Here is a 21,694-nt window from a genome sequence, read left to right on the forward strand (position 1 = left end):
AACCGTATAAATTATATTTTAAAATAAATAATCTTTGACATTAATTTTAATCAGAATAATTTTTTGGAAATTAAAATTTAAATAAAGAGAAGAATCTGTTACGTTTTCTTTCATCCAATTATTTTATTTCGTGTCAGTAAATAATTATCATTTTTACACGTCACATTCACTTTCAACTTGCTCCCTAATTTTTTTTTTTAATAATGAATCACGAATATCAATGAATGCGTAAGAATAAATTTTTTTTATTTTGATAACAACACGATAAAATAAATTAATTCGACAAACTAATTAATTAATATACAATTAATTAATCAATAATTCAATAATAAATTTCACAATTTCAATTTTGTATTAATTGACAAATCAAAATTAAGAAAAAGCATCTTTATACAACTAATAACAATTCGTAACTAACAATTTACATATTTTATACTATGCATATAAAAATATTATATAGAAATTATAAATCTAACATTGTATATTTTTGATTATTTTTATCTCTCCATTTTTATCTATCTTCTCATATATATAACCTTCACAATTATTAACAAATAATTTATATATTTCATATCATATCTACAATATTATTTAAAAATTATCTAATACAATTTAATTTTTTTTTAATTAATTTTAATCTTTAGCCTTTATATAACATACACAAAAAAAAAAAATTAAAATTAGAAAAAAAAGTTCAGACTCACCTAATATGTTTGCTCAAAATACACATGCAAAAATATCCATAGCAAATACATGACAATTGCATTGGTCACATGGTCACAAGAGCGGAATAATCACCGATTGTGAAAATATCAAGATTTTCTTTACGAATTGCATCACGGAATTGCATCATCGTAAGTCAACAAATTAACACAAGAATAAGACGAGAGAAAATGAAAACATAATCAGACAAATAGTGAACGCGAAATTTCCAACGAGACGAGAAGCACGTGGCGAAGCCACGACGCGTACTGGCTGCCTCGTACAGGACAGCTGACGAAGGGTGGCAACTCCGCACTTGCCACGCTGCGCTTTCCCTCTTACTATTACTCTTATTACTTATTCTCGCGCCTCTTGTCTCTTTCCAATTTTCAGGAATTGATCAAGAATTGATTTATCGTTAACTTTCTTTTTTTTTTTTCCTTCCATTTTTTCGTCTTCTGTTTTGATTTTGTTTCTAAAACGAGATGAGTAATCTGAAATATTTTGAAGAAAAATTTTGTTGTTATTATAGTAGACAGTTATGCATTGTATAAATTATAAGAAATCATGTATAAAAATTTTCCTCGTATAATATGAATAATATAAAGTTGTTTGGAATTATTGTCACGTCAATTTTTATTTTTCATATTTTATCAAATAGAATAGTTTTCTTTCTAGAAATAAATATATCTATTTATTAATTAAAAAAAAAAATATACATATATAACGTATATAACGTGCGTTATATGAGGAATCCCATTGCATGAAAACAATAGTTGCAATCTTATCATATCAGTAGTCGTATCTTTGGCGCATTATAGAAATTTGCATGATATAGGAATCTATAACAGAAAAATTTGATTAATTCGACGAATTATTAATTTTAAATTATTTAAATTTTGTGTCATATCGATAATATAAATTATTAAATTTCTGATTTGTTTGTTTTCTTAATAAAAAATATTTTAATATATAGAATTTCCTTTATCAACTACTATAAATATATATACAAATTAACAAAATATTATATCATCTAATGAGACACAATTTAAATTTAAATTTAATTAAATGTTAAATTAATATACATACAATATAAAAGAGGGCAGTATGTCATATGATAATAAAGTTGATTAAAAATAAATTACAGTCTATGTAGAGACGTGATGGCATTTGCATGCGAAGTAATCGAAGTCAACAGAGTTCGAATTCATTGCAGTAGGAAGAGATTTCTTCTGGTGAGAGACTGATCCATTGTTGACAGTGCATTAGCAGTCTCCTGCGGTTCTACGGTGCTTCATTCACCGGTCTCGAGTTTTCTCGATACCCACTCGACAATGGGATTATCGATACCAGACTGTGAACGGAAGTTATTAAAATCCGACAAACCATTCGCCGGAAAAGAGATTTTACTGAAAATATAAAAAAAAGAAAAAAAATATTAAAAAGAATGAAAAACGAATATCATAGAATTTTTCAATTTTGATTTTTGTTGATAAATATTTTAAATACTTGATTGGACAATTATATACTAAGTAGAGAGTATTCCAGAATTTTTTTAGATTTTTTAATAGCCTAGAATATTAAAAAAATAAAAGATACAAACAATACAAATTATCCACAAGCAATACAAATATATGTTTCTTCACAGAATTAATTTATACAGTAAAGTAGTTATTACACAGTATGTATAATATAATATAATAATGTAATAAATTGTAATATTAATTTATATTACATATAAATAATATATTTTAGAATGTTTAGAAATATAGAATGTAATGAACTTATTAAATTCCACGTGATTCTATGATTTAATAAATAGAATGAAAATAATAGAAAATAAAACATTAATTGCTTTTTCTCATACAATAGAACTTATCTCACTTTCATATGAACACTTCAATTCACAATTAATTAAAAAAAAATTAACATCGTTTGATGTATATTAAAATAATCTTAAAAGGAACGAGAATGAACGGAATCAGTATATTAATATCGTAAAGTTTCGCTGTAAAAAATTTAGATAGATAGAAAAACGTTAAAAGCTAATTGTCAAAGCGAAGAGGAACTTTGTTTCTCAATGGTTTATTGATAGCGCGGTTATCGTCTACTAAAATCGCTGATATCCTTTTTTTTCTTCCTCTTTGGCTCTCTTCTTAAATATATTCTCTTGCTAGACCTACACTTTTGCACTCTTTTAATTAAATCGTTAAATATCATCGCCTGAAGCTCCATTGTATCGATCGAAATTTCATCTAAGAGCAACTATAATACCTGTTAAATATACTCGATAAAAGATAATTTTTTATTTTACTCGATAAAGATCAATATTTTTGACACAACATAATGTATTGGAATTTTTTAATTTATTAATTTAACTTTAGAACTTGTTTTTAGATAACAGATAATTTAATTTGTTTGAAGAAAATACTATAGCAGAAATAGAATTGAAAGAAAATTGATCTGTTTCATCAATTTAAAAATTATGATATTGTATGTATTTTTTGTATCTCATATTTTCACATATAATTTCATCAATCATAGTTTTTTGTATATTATATATATTCATACATTTAAAGTTAGTTAATAATAACATAAGAAATATTCATCTTCAAAATGTAATAAAAAATATATTCAGTGTAAGCAATTATAATCTTGATAATCGTGTCACATAACATAATATAAAATACATACTGTTAATAAATCTTCACAACACTGATTGCTATTTCTAATAAAATTATCTTCAATAGAAACAAGAAGAAATATAAAGGACACTTGTATCGATTTAATGCCTCGTTATCGTCTTATTAATGGAGGAAGCTAGGGGACCATATTTCTCGAATCGAGGTTGCCACTGATTACTTAGTACTATTTACGTAGTCTTTTTTCCCTTCCAACCAACATCTCGAGGAATCGGTAATTTAATCCGGAAATCGATCTCTCATCTTTTCTTCCTTTAGTCTAGTTATTTGGCCTGATCGTTTCTGAAGAAATAGAAGATAACTATGTATCTTTCTTCATTTTTTATATTTTTCTTGTTACAATGATTACTTCATGAGAAATTTCATCGAATGATTTTCAAATTTAATAATTTTTCAATTTTTCTAGCATTTTTAAAAAAGAAAAGAGATGAAAAAGAGAATCATTTTTAATATTTTGAAGACATAGCTGTGATCAGAAATATTTCTGAATTTCTCTTTTTTGCGATTTTATCAAGTTTTTTTCTATTTTTAAAAATTTTACTTAAAAGAAAAGAAATAAAAAATAAAATATAAAATAAAATTATTATCATTTTTAAAAATGTATAATAAAGTGGCAGTAATATTTTAACATTACCTGTTACAATATTTCACAATAAATATAATTTATATTCGTTAGAATTTTGTGTAATGAATTTCCTTCATTAATATTGCTGTAAAAAATCAAGCTTTTGTTTAATAATTTCTGTATAATATTTATTTTACGATTAGTAAAAAATAAGAATTTTTTTTGGATTACTATTTATTCCTAAGATACATATATACATATATACATATATATACATATATGTATCTTAACTATTTCTTCGATAAAATCTTTCTTTTTTGAAATAGAGGATTATTTGAATGTTACATTTTGATTATTTGAATTTATTTTATATAATATATCAAATATATCATACATCAAAAGAAATGAAAATTTACACGATATCGAACGGAAGCTTTGATCGTAAAATATTGCCTTGTTTCGTTTCACGTTCTTTTCTTTATAGAAATTGTTGGATTTATAACCGTTTGTATGCAAAATGTTAACAATTCTTATAGTTTTTTTTCATATATTTGATATTCTTTTTAATTTTGTTTCAAATATTATCGATTAAAATTTATATAATATTATATAATTATATATATATTTATAATTTTAATTAATAATTTGAAGGATCAGATTTATTTTGATTAATATTGATAAGAATATTTTACCTTTATCATATTTTACTATCAATCAGAGGATTGCTTGCAGGATTCATTTAAAATTTCAGGAAATCCGACTATCTAGTAATCCGTGTTGAAAATCATTTCCTTGATAATATATTTTTATCGTTGGTGGAATCTGGATCTTCCTTGTGTAATAAGCAATATACTGTTATGTATAATGTTATAAATATCATCTTTTATAATATTCATATTTATATTCATTCATTTAATTTTATTTTGATTCAATATTTTCTTTATTAAGTTGCCAATAAGAATTATATAAGAAAAAAATACAATATTTATTTTTCGAAATAAATATAATAACGAAATATATAAAATATATAAAATATAAAATATAAAAAAACAAAATGACAAATATATAAATATTATTGTCAAAAAATAAAGTAAGAATAAAATAAAAATTTTCCAATCTACAAAAATTATGAATTTTTTTATCATATTATATAATATATATATATAAAATACATTACATAATATAGAATTTAGAAAATGATATTAAAATAAAAAGGAATCACGTTAAAAAATACATCAAAAAGAACAATTAAAAATGATAAATTTGATTCTCTAAAACCAAAGAACGAATAATTAAAAATAAGAAAAAATTAAAAAATATTCAAACTAACTTTTACTATCGATAAATCCTTTGAACTCCAAAACTCATCATCGTTATATATTAAGTTGGATAAAGTTTTGAAAAAGTCATAAAGGTATTTCATAGGTGTTGAAGAATCGTTGGTAAGATCTTGTCATTACTTCCGGATCATCCGTATACTCTTGGTCGGGTATCCGAGCAGATCGAATCGAAAGTGCGATAAAAGATGGATGGTGAAAAACAAGGATGTCTCTTGAAACACAGCAGTTAAACGAAGAAACTCCGCATGAAGAGTGCTTCAAGATGGCACCGTCAGCAATATTCGCGATCTTCTTTGTCCCACCTTCGATTCTTCCTCCCTTTTTCATTCTCTTTTCTTCTCCTTTCTCTACTTGCACTCTGACTTCGACCTCAACACGACCACCCTCTTTTCGCCTTACATCCCCGATAACCTATATTCGAGGTTGCATCCGCGAAACTTCAAGGAAAGAATTTCCCTCTTAACCTGCATATACAGAGTTAAGCTTGGCGCACACAGTTCTTGTTTTGCTACCGAATCACTTGCTTGGTATTGTAGTATCTATGGAACTAGATATATTGAGAAATGACATTTTTGAAAATTAATAGTTTACAGAAAATACACTAGTTTACAAAATTTTGCTGATTGAACACGTGTTATATTCCGACTTATTTTTATGCTGACTTGGATAAGTTAAAACGAAATCCGCCAATCAGAAATGAAAATAGAATCACGTGATTGAGCAAATCGCTTATATATTACTGAACATGCGCAACATATTTAGCATAAACCGTGTATTTCATAGAAAGTTAAGTGCAATTAGAAGGATTATACAATAAAATCAAGTAAGCAATTTAACTTACGCTAAGTTTTATCTCCGTTAATTTTCATTGAAAGTGGAATGAACCCGGAAATTTCTGAGAAATCATAAAAGGATATTCTACTCTCTTTAAGAAGGAAAAGAAACGAGAATTTCTTTAAGACAATCGAAAAGGTTCAATGATGAAATTTATCGTCTTTTGGACGAAAAGGAATATAGAAAAAGGAAATCAATTTGAGGGATGAAAGTGGAGATAAATTGGTTTGAAAGTATTACACGAAAATTTATGTTTAGGTAAATTAAGTAAATGTTTACATTAATTATTATTTAATGTTACCTATTTTACTTATTTGAGTTTGAGTGTATGTTTATAGGTTAAATCATTATTTAATTATTAAGAGATTAATTGTATGTGTTAAAATTATTAATTTGGATTAAAGTACAATATAAATTATATGATGATAATTATATAGATAATAATTTATCATTAGATTATTAAATCTTAATTAAATGAATTTTCAAATAAAGAAATATTTTGAAACATTCAAATTTTAATGTATCTTAATATTAATGCGAATCATTGTATATATTTTATGTTTTAAATTTCTAAAAATGCCGCGAAAAGTTTGTTCCATTTTTTTCTTATTTTTTTGAAAAAAGTATGCAATACGTGTAAAAATATTAAATTTATAAAAAATAGAGGAAAAAAGAAAAAGGTGTAAAAAAAGGAAAAAAAAAGAAATGTAAGCTGAATACGAATTTGCTCGGCTGAAGCCTCTTTACCTAAGAACTTTTGCGAAGTGGTTTCGATGCTTTTCTACGATCTCGAGTATACCCCACTTTCCGTTCTTCGCTTCTAAATCGAGTACTGATTAATTTTATTTAAAATATTGATGTTTTATCGCGTTTTGTCGAATATAAATTAATTTGATCAAAGAATAAACCGGAAGAAATATTTTGAAACGTAGACTTATCTTCTTTTACTTATTCTAATTTCTGTCTTCATTTTAAAATAACTTTTGATTTTTGGGATATTTTGGTTTTGGAATTTAACTTCTACAATACAAATATAAAAGAATGAATAAATGATAACTTATTATTTGAAATATTTTATTTATTGATTTTATTTTGAAAGAATTTTTTTGCATTTGAAGATTCGTATTGTATGAAAAAGTAGTTGTGAATAGATGCCTTATCTTGCAAAGAAACAAATAACAAATTTTAATTGCAATCTCTGATAAATGAACAGATCACATCATTTGATCATATAATAAATTTATTAATTCTTTTATTTCATTAATATTAAAAAAATATTGTAGATAAAAAATATATAATATACAATGTAATATTAAGATAAGAAAATGATATATTAACTTTTTATTAGATGGATCATATATACATAAAAATCAATTTTTTATATAGTTCTTTTCGAATGAAACTATTTAATTTTTAATGTATTGACATCAAATGTTCAATTTTTATCAAATATTTTTTTCTTATTTTTTATTATATTAAATTATTTATATAAAAACTGAATATAATTATTAAAATATAAATATTAATTATTATTATTAGTTATATATATATATTATATGTATATATATATATTAATTATATATATATATATAATGTGTAATTCTTAATATTTTTTATTTGCAAAGCAAATATATTAGCTGAACAAACAATGAATATGAAAATTTTTTCATATTTGTGAAACAAAAAACAATTTATGTTAGCAAAAAGACTATGAAAATGCTACATCATTCATTTCAATGCATTTATTCATTATGCATACACTAATGGATTTATTTCTCACGCATATTTAAACATAAATGATATATCAATTTAACATTGATGATAATGATGATGACAAATTCTTTTTGAAAAACAAGAATGATTTTTAAAAAAATTTAATTTTTTATTATTTAATTTTTAATTAATTTAATTTTAATTTAATTTTTATTATTTATATTTAAACATTTCGATTACATTCAAAACAAAACTTTTCAAAACTTTTCGATTTCGAGCATCGCACGAAAAAAGAGCATCAAAAAATTCCACTTAAAATTTTTCTTTTGAAAACGTTCGATTTTGCCACCAGGAATTTTCCACAGATACTAAATCTTTAGTAAGTCTCCTCTACGGAAAATCACGTGTGAGGTATGCAAAATGTGAGAAAAAAAATTTTCTTTCTTCTTATTTTTTCACTTTTCTCTTAATTTCTCTAAGTTTATTCGACCCGAAATTTTCGCGAAAAATTTTTAATCTCTAATCTCTAATTAAATTAATATTATTGCAATAAAATAAATTTTTACGAATGACAAGTATAATCAAATGAATAAAATTTTATAAATTTGATTATTCTGTTAATTAGAAATTTTTATAAATGACAATATAATAATAATATTTTTGTAGTAGACTGTTATGTATGTTCATACATTTGTTAAAAATTTAATTGTACAAAAATATTAAAGTCTAAAATGACTTTGAATATTGAAAAATTATCCATTGTCGTATACAATTTATTTATGAATTTATTAATTGAACGATTTCTAACTGTTTCCTGATTGAATGATTGACGATTAATTAAATTCTCCAATGCTTGATCGCGCTTTTATTACTCTTCTAATTGAGATCTGATCACTAATTGATTTTTATAATGATTAATTATAATAATTTTGAATACTAATTTTAATTTTTACTAATTAGATTCTAAATGGTTGTAAACTTTGGTTTTTCTTTTCATTAATTATTTTCGATAAAAAAGTATTATTGCGTGGACAAAATTAATAAATAATGATGATGGAATATGAAAGGCATTTTTCAAGGATATTTATCAATTCTCTAGTTGTCAGTAACTTTATTTATTGCGCAAGTAATTATTATGTTAATTTAATCAAATAATTGCTATTGAGAATGTAATAATTTAAAATGTAATAATATTATAGTTTTAGTTTACTTTAATAATCTACTTAAATTAAAGAATTGGAAATTCAAATTATCGAAAGTGCTGAAACTATTAAAAAAGTGAAATTTAAATTATATTTGGAATTTATAATTATATATATAAATTTATTCTTAACAAAATATTTTTAAAATGCACACAAAACAATATATAGAAATTAATATTTGCATAAAAATAATAATCTAACAAATAAAAATTAATAACTGTTAATTTTCTTATTAATATTTGTAGTTAATAAATTAAAAGTTAAAAAGATTTAGAAATGAGTTTGGATTGAAAAGATGAGTAAAATTAACAGGGAAGGAAGATCAACTTTTTTTTATTTTATCATTGCATTGTTTAGAAAGAAAAGCACAAAAAATTGGTTTTAATAATAAATACAAAGCTTTAATTTTTCACAATTAAAGATTTAAATAGATTTAATAATTCCACTTATTATAACTTGTTAACAAAAAATTCGAAGTTTTCTTCTACATTGGCATTGCTAATATTAGTAATTAATTAATGCCTATGATTTAATTATGTTTATCATGTATATTATGTCGCATAATAATCAACTTATTTATAAAATCTTATTTTTGCATAAAAAAAGTGTGTTATACAACAAGTTGTTTTTAAGAAATAATGTTAAAACTCAAATAAAAAAAATTTCATTTAATAATTTAACAATTAAGAAACTATATATCACTTATAAAATTTAATAAAACAACTTTTCTTTATAATAATGTGTATTAAAGATTTAAAAATAACAAAATAATAAATATTACTATTTAAAACTGTGTCTTCATAGAGAAAGCAACGAAAAGGTTTTAATTTACAATATTCCGTGTTTGCTAAGTTCACAAAAGTCTTCTGTTTCTCTGGGAATCCTCGACCAATGTGGCTTTATCATCTGACAAAATGAACTTGTGAACGTCCGTTACAGAAAAAAGGAAAAGAATATGATTATATATCTCTGCAAGTGTTACATTTCAAGCTTTCCAATAAAATATCTTAAAATGTCTCTACCACTGATAAACGAATAATTAATACGATGAAAATTAAAATTGGTTGAAAATTATCTAACTAAACTAATGTGCAATTGAAAAAATAAAAATAGAAAGAAATAATATTATTTGAAAATTTAAAATTAAATATAATCTGTAATTATTTTTTCAATATAATTTCAAGATAAACTATATATTATCACGAAATATAATATTTAATTAATGATTTTGTTATAAATTTGATAATCGAAATTTATTTATAAAATTTGCAATGAATAATGCGAGATACATTTTTTTTTATAAACAGAATTTTTGCTTCGTGTTCTTTTGTTTTTCTGAGCAATACGTTCAATTTCAACTTTTTCGAAAAAATTTCAACTGTGGAAACCGATTCTTAATTTTATAGAATACACAAGCTGCTTTGTAACTTTCATAATTTTTTAACTATTCTTTCATTTTTTCATCTGTTCACAAATAAATCAGTCGCTATTAAAAAATTGAGATTTATCATTTTTAAAATTATACAAATTACTTCATCTTCCTATTGACGTCTAATTTCATGAGATATTTTTTTTCAATTGACATAAAATATAAATAAATATATTAATAGAAAATATTCTATCAAACGAAACATGCATATGTAATATGATAAATATAATATAAATATTTAATATATGTATAAAAATATTAGATCGAATATGTATCTTAGTTTTCAAATTTTCTCGATTTTTCGCCCATATTTCTTCATATTTTTCCGCTGTTTATCTCTTAGATGCTCATCGATCTGCTGGCACAGCTTCGATCGTAAGTCAAGAATGCAGTCTAGCGAAATAGAGATAAACTTGTGACGATTGATCGCGAACGCTTTCGAAGGTTTCGAAGGTCGATGTCGTCCTTGACACCTGCCTCTTTTGTCTTCCATTCTGCCTATGCTCTCGTTTCGAACAACAGAAATTATATAACTTTTTTTTTTTACTATTATTATTTTAAAATTGTCTTTATTGTGCGGCAAATTTATTTATTTATCATATTATCATTTTAATTAAAATCTATTTATAATTTAAATATTGTATTCCGTATTTTGTTCTAAATTTATTTTAATTAAATTTAAAAATAAATGTTAGTCATATTTATATTAGTTATATTAGTTAATATATTTGTATAGATAATATATTTATATATTTGTATTATTTGGATAAAAATACTCATTTAATATTAAATTAAATATTCATCCAATCATTTAGAATGAAAAAGATTTCAGATTTTTTTATTACATAGATATTTTTATTACAGCCATTTTTTTTTAAATAATAATAATATTAATTTTTTTTTATTTTAATTATGCCAATAAAATTTATTTGAAATATAATTTTTTAAATTAAGTATAATTAAAAATAGTTATAAGAATATATATTTTAATAAAGCGATGAAACGAAAAATTTATATTATGTTCACAAAAATTACATCATATATTATGTAATATAATTTCCTAATATATATTCATATATGTTAATATAAATGATTATATTCTTATTATGTACATGATTATATTCTTATAATTCACATAAGAATAATTTCAACACTAATTATTATAAAAACAATGTTTTTTTAATCATTAAATAAAGAGATAATTAAAAAATAACATATAAAACATATTCATAGATAAAATGTTAAATCATCGTTTTTTATATGGAATTTTTAGTTTTTTATATGGAATTTTAATTATAATAATATTATCTTGATTTTAAATAAAAAAAAATTAGTATTCTTTTAATTCAAAAACAAATTTATAATTGACAAAAATTTCCATCATGTATTTTAATATAAATTTTTTCTATATGTAGATCATATTAGATTAAATTAAATTAGATTAGATTTATCTAGATAATTAAAATGATATATTATCCTTATTATTGATTGTTGGAATTTTATCTGAAAAAATTAAAATTATTTTATATAATTTAAATTTCATTTGTAACATAAATATTAAAAAATAATTTTTATTCAAAAAATAAGATCTAGTAAATTTTAATATAATTTTAAATATCAGAAAAATTCATGCTAATTCTCAGGCGTGTAAAATAATTTTCACATTATTTCCTTCGCAACAAAGATCTGATTTCTACGCGAAAATATTCTTTCCGGAAATTGTGAACTACTTCCACGGAAACATGATAGAAAACATCATCGTATATGAATCAATTCTTCCTTGACAATCTTTGGCAGAATAATACAAAATGAGATTTTTACGCATAGGAAAATATTGTAAAATATTCTTCTCATATATTCAATCTTATTTTATGTTTGAAATCCTCTTTATATCGATTTTTAACCACTAGAATAAAAATGTGTATTACACTTAACCTTCAAATAGTTCAAGTACCAATTACTTATATCATAAATGTTAGATTCAACCCATTTCTGGAGTTATGGAATATAATAATAAAATTAATTATTACAGAATTTACTATTGACAAGTTCGATTCACTAGACAATCAAAAGCAAAGTCCATATGTCAATAACGTTCCACTGTCACTAGAGTTCGAAGTTTTTGTTGTTGTGATAATTTTTCCGATAATAGTTCCAATATTCTTGTAGTCCTGATTTTATAATTCTGAAGTTCTTGTGGTTCTGGTTTTGTGATTCTTTCTTCTTGAAATTTTTGCAAGTTTTTAAGGATTCTCCTCCAGACTAGTACCTCTGAAATCCTTGCCATTTTCTAGTTGCAGATCTCGTAGTTGCAAATCTTCAGTAGAGGAATACAAATATCTAATAACGCTGATATCCAACCTCTTGATTGAACGGTACCCCGCACCAAAAGTTTCCTAGAATGAGTCCAAAAGCTACGCTATTGATAAGTCCGTTATTTTTTCGAAAAACTGTTTTACATATTTGCATTTTCTTTCAGATAGAATAATTTAATTGCTATTGATACTGATATGGCTATAAAAGTCATTTCAGATAATAAGATCATATTAATATTCTAGCTATTGTATATATAGGTAAATTGTTTCTAAAGAAGGCAAATAATCAATAAATTTCTCTTTGAAAAACGATATTATTTTTGCAGCATTATCCTAAGCCATCTTAGATATCATCTGTTTTGAATAATAAATTTAGTTCTTTCTTTGAAAATTTAATGAAAAAGAAAGAGAGAGATTTAATGAAGAAAAAGAGAGATTATTTTTATATAAATTTGATTATGCGTTAAATTGTTATTTTATTTATAATAAAAATAAAACATTTTTTTATTCTAAATGTTTTATTCTTTATTATTTCTCATTTTATTTTCTAATTTTTCTTTATTATTAAAATATTTATCATGTTTTTTAAATATTTTTTTAATTAAGTATTTTTTTTTACATTAAAAAAAATATTTTTACAGAAATTTTGCATTAAATATCAGTAAAAAATGAATCAGTTTTAATTTAAGACTTAGTTTTAATTTAAGTTTTAATTTCAGACTTATAAATATTGAAACTCATTAACATATTGAACTCAATTGTCAGTTTTAACCTAAAAATGGAAAGAACTTCCAAAAAGCAAAATCCAACATTCGTTACAAAGAAAAGGACAAATGAAAAAAGTTTCTCAAAGCCTCAATATATAATATAATTTAAAAGTCATATAAGTATATTTCGAATGAAATCGCTAATGATTTCTTTCAGATTTCGACTGTATATTTTTCAATCTTCTCGAAGATTAATACTAAAAATGAGAGCTTTTTAACAAAAGTTCGATCGAATTCAATTTTAACTTAAAATCGATATTTTCGATTCTTATATAGTTTTAAAAATCGAAAATCTTATTCTTGAAGCTGTTTTAACAAATTATTAATATATATTTCATATATCTCCATAATTACCTTTATATTGTCTTTCTTCAATTATTCGTTATTTTTCGTTTTTTTTTTGAATTGTGCGTGTTCATTTATATAAAAAACTAATAATTTAGCAAAATATGATTAAATTATGGTTAGAAAATTATAACAAATTATAACAAATTTCCTATAATGAATATTAACGATTATGATATGTAAAGTATACTTTTATTATAAAATATATATAATTAATACTATAAATATACAATATATTTTTCATAAAATATATTATAAAATATTTCGTAATATTTTTTTAATATATAATATAATAATAGATTTCAAGTTACAGATATCACAAACTATGTGAACTGTATTTACATTTGCTAATTTTCGATCAAGTAAAAATAAGGCGCATTTACATTAAGTTGAATTGAATTAATAATGATGAAAAACAAAAAATCATCAAAAATTTTATATTTATTTTTTATTTAAATTTGAAAAAAGTAAATAAATTATAAAATACAATGCAATATTAAAATTAATTAAATTATCTGCGGAAGTATGTTTTATAAAAATTGATGATAAATTAATTTTCAAGATTTATCAATTTTAAAATTAATTTAAAAAAAATAGTTAATCGTTGAAATTTTAATTAATTTTAATCTTTTTTTTATACAATAACTTTAAGTTTATTAAGTTATATTTAAATTCTTGAAAATATAAATCTATATATAAATTTATATATATATAATTATATATATATTTATTATAAAAATAAATATCTCGGTTTCTTATCTTTTCATTTTTTTGGCAAGCGTTATCAATTCTATAAATAGATAAGAAAATGTTATATAATATACATTGTGCAATATTTTGTAATTAATTTATTAATTTAGTATCTCAATTTTGTTAAATAATGGTAAAAAATTTGTTGCAAAAAATATTTATTTGAAATATTCATACAAAATGAAAAAATTAATAATGATTTCATTTCATAATTTTATTTTTTTTGCTTTTTTCATTTAGTTTAAATTCTCTTATTTATAACAAATATATATAACAAATATATATAACAAATATATATAACAAAATTTCAACCGAGTATTTTGCATCTTTTGTATTTTTTTTGAAAAACTTTTGTTAAATCGATTTTTCTCAATCAAATTTGTCTCACGTATTAATATTTAATATTTAGTAGCTGTGTTTAAAAATGCTGATCAACAATTGGCAGAGCGGCGGTCCAGTAAGACTTACAATCTCCCCACTCCAGTTCTTAGTAACTTTACACTGAGCACTAGCATGTAGCCATCCGTGACTATACAACGCCAAGTTGAATGGTTATAAAAGAAGAGAAAATTTGGTCTGCGTAGTCAGTGTGTTGTATGATAGGAAGATGCATCGTTGGCGTGGAAAAGTAGCGATCGTGACCGGAGCGAGTGTTGGTATCGGTGCAGCGATAGCGAGAGCATTGCCAAGCCACGATATCAAAGTGGTCGGCCTGGCGAGAAATATAGAGAAACTGGAAAAACTTGCGGACGAATTAGGAAGAGATAAATTTTTCCCAATTAAATGTGATGTTACAAAAGAAGAAGACATTTTGAAAGCATGTAAATGGGTCGAAAAGGAATTGGGAGGTGCTGATATTTTGATAAATAATGCTGGCATCATCCGATTAAATGCTTTGATTGGTAATTATCGATTTATAGTTGATTTAAAGTCTATTCTTAAATATAATATAATTACACTTTGTTACGTTTTTTTTTATATATATATTTATATTTCAAAGAATTTGATTTCTAGTGAAACAATCCATACATAAATCTATAAATAAACTTCATATGCGATTTACATGCATTATAGAAAACAAAGTATTATAGTTATTTTTTAAATAAAGCTATTACATTTTGCAAAATTGATATAATTGATTAAATAGAAATATGAAATAGAAATATGAAATAGATCTGTTTTAGATGAATAAAGTATCGGCCTTATTTTCAGAATTTATTAGATAAATTTTATAATTAAATGATAGTTTATTTAAGTATAGTTAAGTTATTTAAGTATAGTAAGTGATAATAATAAACGCGATCATATAAAAAAATTATATAATCTCTTCCTTTGTAAATAAATGAACAATCATATAGTTTACGAAAGAATTAAATACATACAATAATAAATAAATATAATACATAAAAATTTTTGATATTACTACAAATTTATTAAATTTTATTCATATGGCATATACATCACTTATCATTTATAAATCACGATTATATTTTTATTATATCTTTTATAATTATTTTATTGATTTAAATAATAATTTTATATTAATTTATAATTTAGTATTAATTACATAATAATATTTATATAACAATTTTTTTAATAATCTTTTTAAAGTCTTTTTTAATAATCTGTCAAAAAAATCATTTATTACATAATGATGTAATAATCATATACTATATTTTTTTTTGATTATATGTTTCTAGACAATTGTTTCAGATATTATTTTCTACATGCAACCTGTTGCTTCGTAATATGTAATTTCTCTCTTTTGTTATTTCATTGACTCATATTTTCTTTACATAATAAATTAAAATGTTCGTTTTATTTAATACGACTTACCAAATACTATGTTATAACTTTATATTATAAAGTTACTTAATTTTTTTTTAAATTTATGTAACAACAAAATCTCAAGCAACCTTCAACTTTAATATATAATTGACTTTCACTATTTTTTAATCTAAGCTTTATCCAAAAGAATATACGAATTAAAAAGGAAAAATAAAACGTCGAATAAAATTCAAAAAATTATCTATTAATTTAAAATTTATCTTTTCACAAATATTTTTTGGTGATTATATTACTTATTATAAAACAGTCCGTATATGAGTACGTCCATTTTTCTCAACTCGAAGGAAGGAACTTTCATTAAAGTTGTTTTGTAGCAGTTGTTGACTGTAATTGCTGTAATGGCCTTCATTTTTATCTACCAGTTGCATATATAGTAACATATATATTATGCGAATTTTTACTCATATGTGTACATTTAAAATTTAAGTACATTTTTCATTATATTTAATTACAAATGAATAATTTGATGATTATAATTTAAAATTATTAATTTATTTAAAATATTAATTTAAAAATAATAATAAATATGAAGAAGAAATATTTAAAAAAAGATTTTAAAAAAATTTACAATTATTATATTTGTATTTTTTTTAGAATATGTACATGATATGTAAATAATTATAATGTAAATAATTTTTTTTGTGGAATTTATTTTTAGATCAAAAAACTGAGGATTATCGTAGTGTCTTGGATACTAATTTATTGGCACCGGCAATTTTTTCACGAGAAGTTATATTGTCTATCAAGAAACGAAATGCACAAGGACATATAATCAACATATCTAGGTCAGTAATCTTTTCACTGTTTGATCGAACTTCAAGTTTATTTTATAAATAACATTCTTACGCGAAACTTAAACTCTATCATAATTAATCATTTATAAAAATTATACTTATTTATTAAATCTTCATTCATAATAAAAAATGTTTGATTTTAAATCAAATATAAATAAAACTCAACTTATTATAAACATTATTGATTAATTTATATGATTCTTTATATGTAATTTATTTTTATACGATACTTTTATATGATAATTATATGTAAAAGTGGAAAATACAATCATGTATATTGCACATGAATCGTGATATTCCAATCATATAAAAAATGTATTGTTTGATTATCATTTTTATTTTTTTTTATATATATAAATCAAATATTAGTCAATCTTTATAATAATAAATTTTAATTTCATTTACATTTGTATTGATTTATAGTATATCTGAATCTCATCTCGATGCCCTTCTTATACCATTGGGCATGTATGGCGCATCTAAAAGTGGTCTACGTACTTTAGGCTCGGAACTTCGAAATGAAATCATTATGAAAAAACTGGATATTAAAGTCACGGTAAACAATTATGATTTATTTATATCAACGATAATCGACTTGATTTGATTTAATCTTTGCTTTTTGGATATCTTCAGATATGTATATAATAACATGTATATAATTATCCAACTATTATAGAACAATTGTGGAATAATTCTTTATTGAAAAATATTTGTTGTCAAAAATTTCTTACTATACGATTTATTTTCTGTCATTAAAGTTTTTTAGTAAAATTTTTAAAATTTATTTCAATATTGAGATTGAGAACCGATTATTTTATTCATTAATTATTTTTCTTTTGTTAATTTTTTCATTAATTATTATTAAAAAAAATATTCGTCCAATTATTTTTAAAAATTAATTATTAACTATATTGCTCTATTTTAAACTAATCTATTTAACTAGTTATTTTATAGTTTAAATTATTTTAAATTATAAAAATCTATTTATATAAATTGTGTCGTTATAACACAAAAAATTATCACATTTTTTTCATAACTATACTATAAATAAAAAAAAAAGATTTCATTGTACATTGTAATTGCAAATGTAACAAATATGAATTGATATTTAGAAACAAAAAATATTTTGGAACGATTGAAAAAAATCGATTAAGATAAACGTAAATACAATTCTGAACATCGAATCCAATCAGTTTTCGTACAATCGACAAATTTTAAAATTTTTGTTATAATATCATTTATTCATCACGAACATTAAATTATATATGTATTAAAAATTAAATTAAATTATATATGTATTAAATTTTTATATTTCTAAAATGATTGTAATATACTTTATATTTCAGAATATTGCACCAGGAACAGTGATAACGGATATGTTGACAAATGCGCTTGGATCTAATTTTAATATTCCAAATTCTATTTTGTTACCTGAAGATATCGCAGATGCAGTAATTTATACGTTAGGAACACCAATAAGAATAGAAGTAAGTAGAATAAATTATATGAAATTTCAATAAAACTAAATATAATATAATTTTGAAACATTTTTGTAAATGTAACAAAAATATCTATAATTTTTGCTTATATTTTTATTTTAATTCTATTTGATCTAAATTTTTTTTTTCCTCTCAAATAAGAAATAATATTAATTTTTTCTTTTTATCTGTATTTATTTTATTTTTGAAAAAAATCAATAAAATTGATATTTTATCAATTAATTAATAAGGATTAAATAATTGTAAATTGTTAAAAATATAAGAAATAATTATAAAAAATGGGAATTTTTCTTCATTTATATTTTAAATTATGTGTGAAATATAAATGTTGAATATATATATATATATATATATATATATATATATATAAATAATTTATATAGTCTATTTCTCTTGACAATTCTTCTTTTTGACAATTCATATAGATTGTTGAATTTTAATTTTTTTTAATAATTGAGCATAAATTGCCTGATTATAAATATACGAAGAAATATAAAGATGTAATATGAATATGAATTTTATTAATTACATTGATAATCTTAATACATAAATAATATTTACAGATTCCACAAATCACGCTAATACCACACAATGAACCATTCGTTCCGAAACATGCATTAGAAGTAAGTATATATTTTTAAAATTTTTTTAAAATCATTGAATATATATAATTAATGAATAAATCTAATTTTGATTTTTCCAGATTCTTTCAAATATGTCAAATAAATGCGAAGAAAAAAATAAATAATTTAATTATATTGAAGAAAAGAATATTAATATGAAAGAATAATGACATTATACAATATATATTAAAAAATGTAAATAAACACAAACACGATTTGATTTATAATAGATTGCTTGTCACACACTTTTTTTAATTGAAACTTTATTTGTATGTTGTAACATTACTATATGTTAGAATAAATTTATTAAGCTAAAAAATTATATATAATTTTAATGAATAATGCAAGATAGTTTTTGATAATAATACTTATTTCCATTTTTGCAATTGTATAACATACATATATAATTTATGTAAAATTTTTGTAATATAAATAAAATTACGTGATCAAAATCTAAGGAAATCATTTATTTTTTTTAAATATAAGTGAAAAAAATACTTTTACATATATTAATTCATTAACAAAAAATTGATTTCATCTTTTAATTAATTAATTATTAGATAAATCGATAAAATATCGATAAACGATTATAACTTTGTATACAATAAAATCTAATTTAAAGCTTTTCTCTTTTATTTTCTTTTTAAATATCTCATTTGTCATTTATCATTTATATCAGGTATAAATATGCTGATATAATCTTTTTTTTCGATTAAATTTTAAGCTATTATTTTCATTCAGTAATTTGAGTTATTGTTTTATTAAATAAAAATCCTTTTTATAAATTGCAAGAAAAATTGTGATTAAAATAATTCTTAATTTAATTATTTTTAAATTAATCTTTTTTGATATAAAATAATTTTGATAATGATTTCATATGAATAAATGTTATAATAATTTAATTTTTCTAATATTATTTAGTACTTATTTTTAATTATTCCTATTAACTCATTTTTATAGAATCAAAGATTTTTCTAGAAAGATTCAATATTAAAGATTCAATATTAAAGATTGAGAGTCTTTTATAAAACACGTGTCGAGACATAATCTATTTCTTAACATTAAAAATAATAAATTCATTTAAGAATGAAAAATAATATATTTTTTAATAATTATTAAAGATATTAAATATCAGAAAAAATTTTGTCAACGGTTACATTGTAAATGTAAAACTTGTAAATTATTATGTTTTTCATTAGAAATATAGATTATCATTGGAATTTCAAAAGTAAGTAAATATAAAGTAAATATAATAGCAATTCCACTATATATAATAAATCAACATTAAAACATTAAAAGTCGGAAATAGAATTATATGAATACAAGAATTGTTAAAATTTTACGTTTTACCAGAATTTCAATATTCATTTTTTATGACTCATATATTAAAATTTAATTGATCATAAAAAAATAAAAAAAAAATAAAAAAGTTATTTTAGTATTTGAATGATAAAAATAGAATTAACGTATATGTTATTTTTTTATTGATTTGACTTTTTCCTTTATATTTTAATAAACTTACCAAAATTTTTAAAAATTTTTTAAGTTAATTCGAATTTTCGTTGAAAATTTCATTTTGAAATTTAAATGTCTAATCAATCAATCACGTGAAATAATCATGATTAATTTACGATAGCTATTTCCTAGACTATCAAAATTTTAATTCAAAATTTAGTATGATTTATTCACAGTCTGAGTCCATATTTTATAAATATATGCTCGTTAAATTATCAGAATTTGACAATAGAAATGTTACCTTGAAATTCTTTTGATTTAAAATTTTGTATTTTCATTTTGAAATGAAGAACTTTTAATTTTAATTTAGAGCATTTGATCTTGTCGAGACATAAAAATTAATTCAATGGTAATCGAATAATTAAGAATATGTAACAAGCTCGATTTATTAAAATTTATTTGGAAATTTGTTTGGAAATCTATCCAATATATACTTATACAATACAAATTAAAATAGTTATTTATGATCAGTTATAATATATTCATGAATAATAAAATTGTAAAGTATTTTATATCTTATTATACTTATATTATATTTATATATATAACATAATGATATATAACGACATATAATAAAATATGAATGGCATTCAAGGTTGAAATATATATCATATATATTATCATATCCATATATTAAAGATAGATGAAAAATAATAAATAATATGTCGTAATAATAAGCACAATATACAAGTTATAATTCATTGAATATATTATAATCGATACGAATAATCGAATAACGATAAAAGATAGA

General features: G+C 21.6%; 2 protein-coding genes across 6 annotated transcripts in view; one reads left to right on the forward strand and one right to left on the reverse strand.

The window, feature by feature from the left end:
• Nucleotides 1–1,237, reverse strand: part of LOC107994929 (gamma-aminobutyric acid receptor alpha-like) — a 44,238-nt gene extending 43,001 nt beyond the window's left edge. The window contains exon 1 of one of the 2 annotated variants that reach the window (XM_028665259.2): nucleotides 705–1,237. The gene's annotated coding sequence lies outside the window, so the exon portion shown is untranslated. The remainder of the gene's footprint in view (nucleotides 1–704) is intronic. The other variant, XM_028665260.2, reaches the window with a different exon arrangement.
• Nucleotides 1,238–6,073: 4,836 nt separating this feature from the next.
• On the forward strand, nucleotides 6,074–19,880 carry LOC107994931 (farnesol dehydrogenase). 4 transcript variants are annotated; one of them, XM_062080245.1, is made up of 7 exons: nucleotides 6,074–6,132; nucleotides 15,074–15,566; nucleotides 17,171–17,297; nucleotides 17,730–17,862; nucleotides 18,653–18,793; nucleotides 19,369–19,428; nucleotides 19,509–19,880. In XM_062080245.1, the coding sequence occupies exons 2-7, from the start codon at nucleotides 15,272–15,274 to the stop codon at nucleotides 19,551–19,553; spliced, it is 801 nt and encodes a 266-aa protein (XP_061936229.1). In that variant the 5' UTR covers nucleotides 6,074–6,132; nucleotides 15,074–15,271; the 3' UTR covers nucleotides 19,554–19,880. The 4 variants fall into 4 exon arrangements, with proteins under 4 accessions (XP_061936229.1, XP_061936220.1, XP_016907583.1 ...); XM_062080236.1 differs by having other exon boundaries at nucleotides 6,075–6,401; XM_017052094.3 differs by having other exon boundaries at nucleotides 6,075–6,401; nucleotides 15,077–15,566.
• The last annotated feature ends 1,814 nt before the right edge of the window (nucleotides 19,881–21,694 follow it).

Source organism: Apis cerana, linkage group LG1, assembly GCF_029169275.1.
Source record: "Apis cerana isolate GH-2021 linkage group LG1, AcerK_1.0, whole genome shotgun sequence".
Lineage (NCBI taxonomy): Eukaryota > Metazoa > Arthropoda > Insecta > Hymenoptera > Apidae > Apis > Apis cerana.

Bases quoted from the DNA above. Each gene is read 5' to 3' on its own strand.
- LOC107994931 (XM_062080245.1), top strand. From the start codon at position 15,272: ATGCATCGTTGGCGTGGAAAAGTAGCGATCGTGACCGGAGCGAGTGTT. The intron at 17,863-18,652 runs GTAAACAATTAT...TTTATATTTCAG, and splicing joins AACTGGATATTAAAGTCACG to AATATTGCACCAGGAACAGT. The intron at 19,429-19,508 runs GTAAGTATATAT...TGATTTTTCCAG, and splicing joins TTCCGAAACATGCATTAGAA to ATTCTTTCAAATATGTCAAA.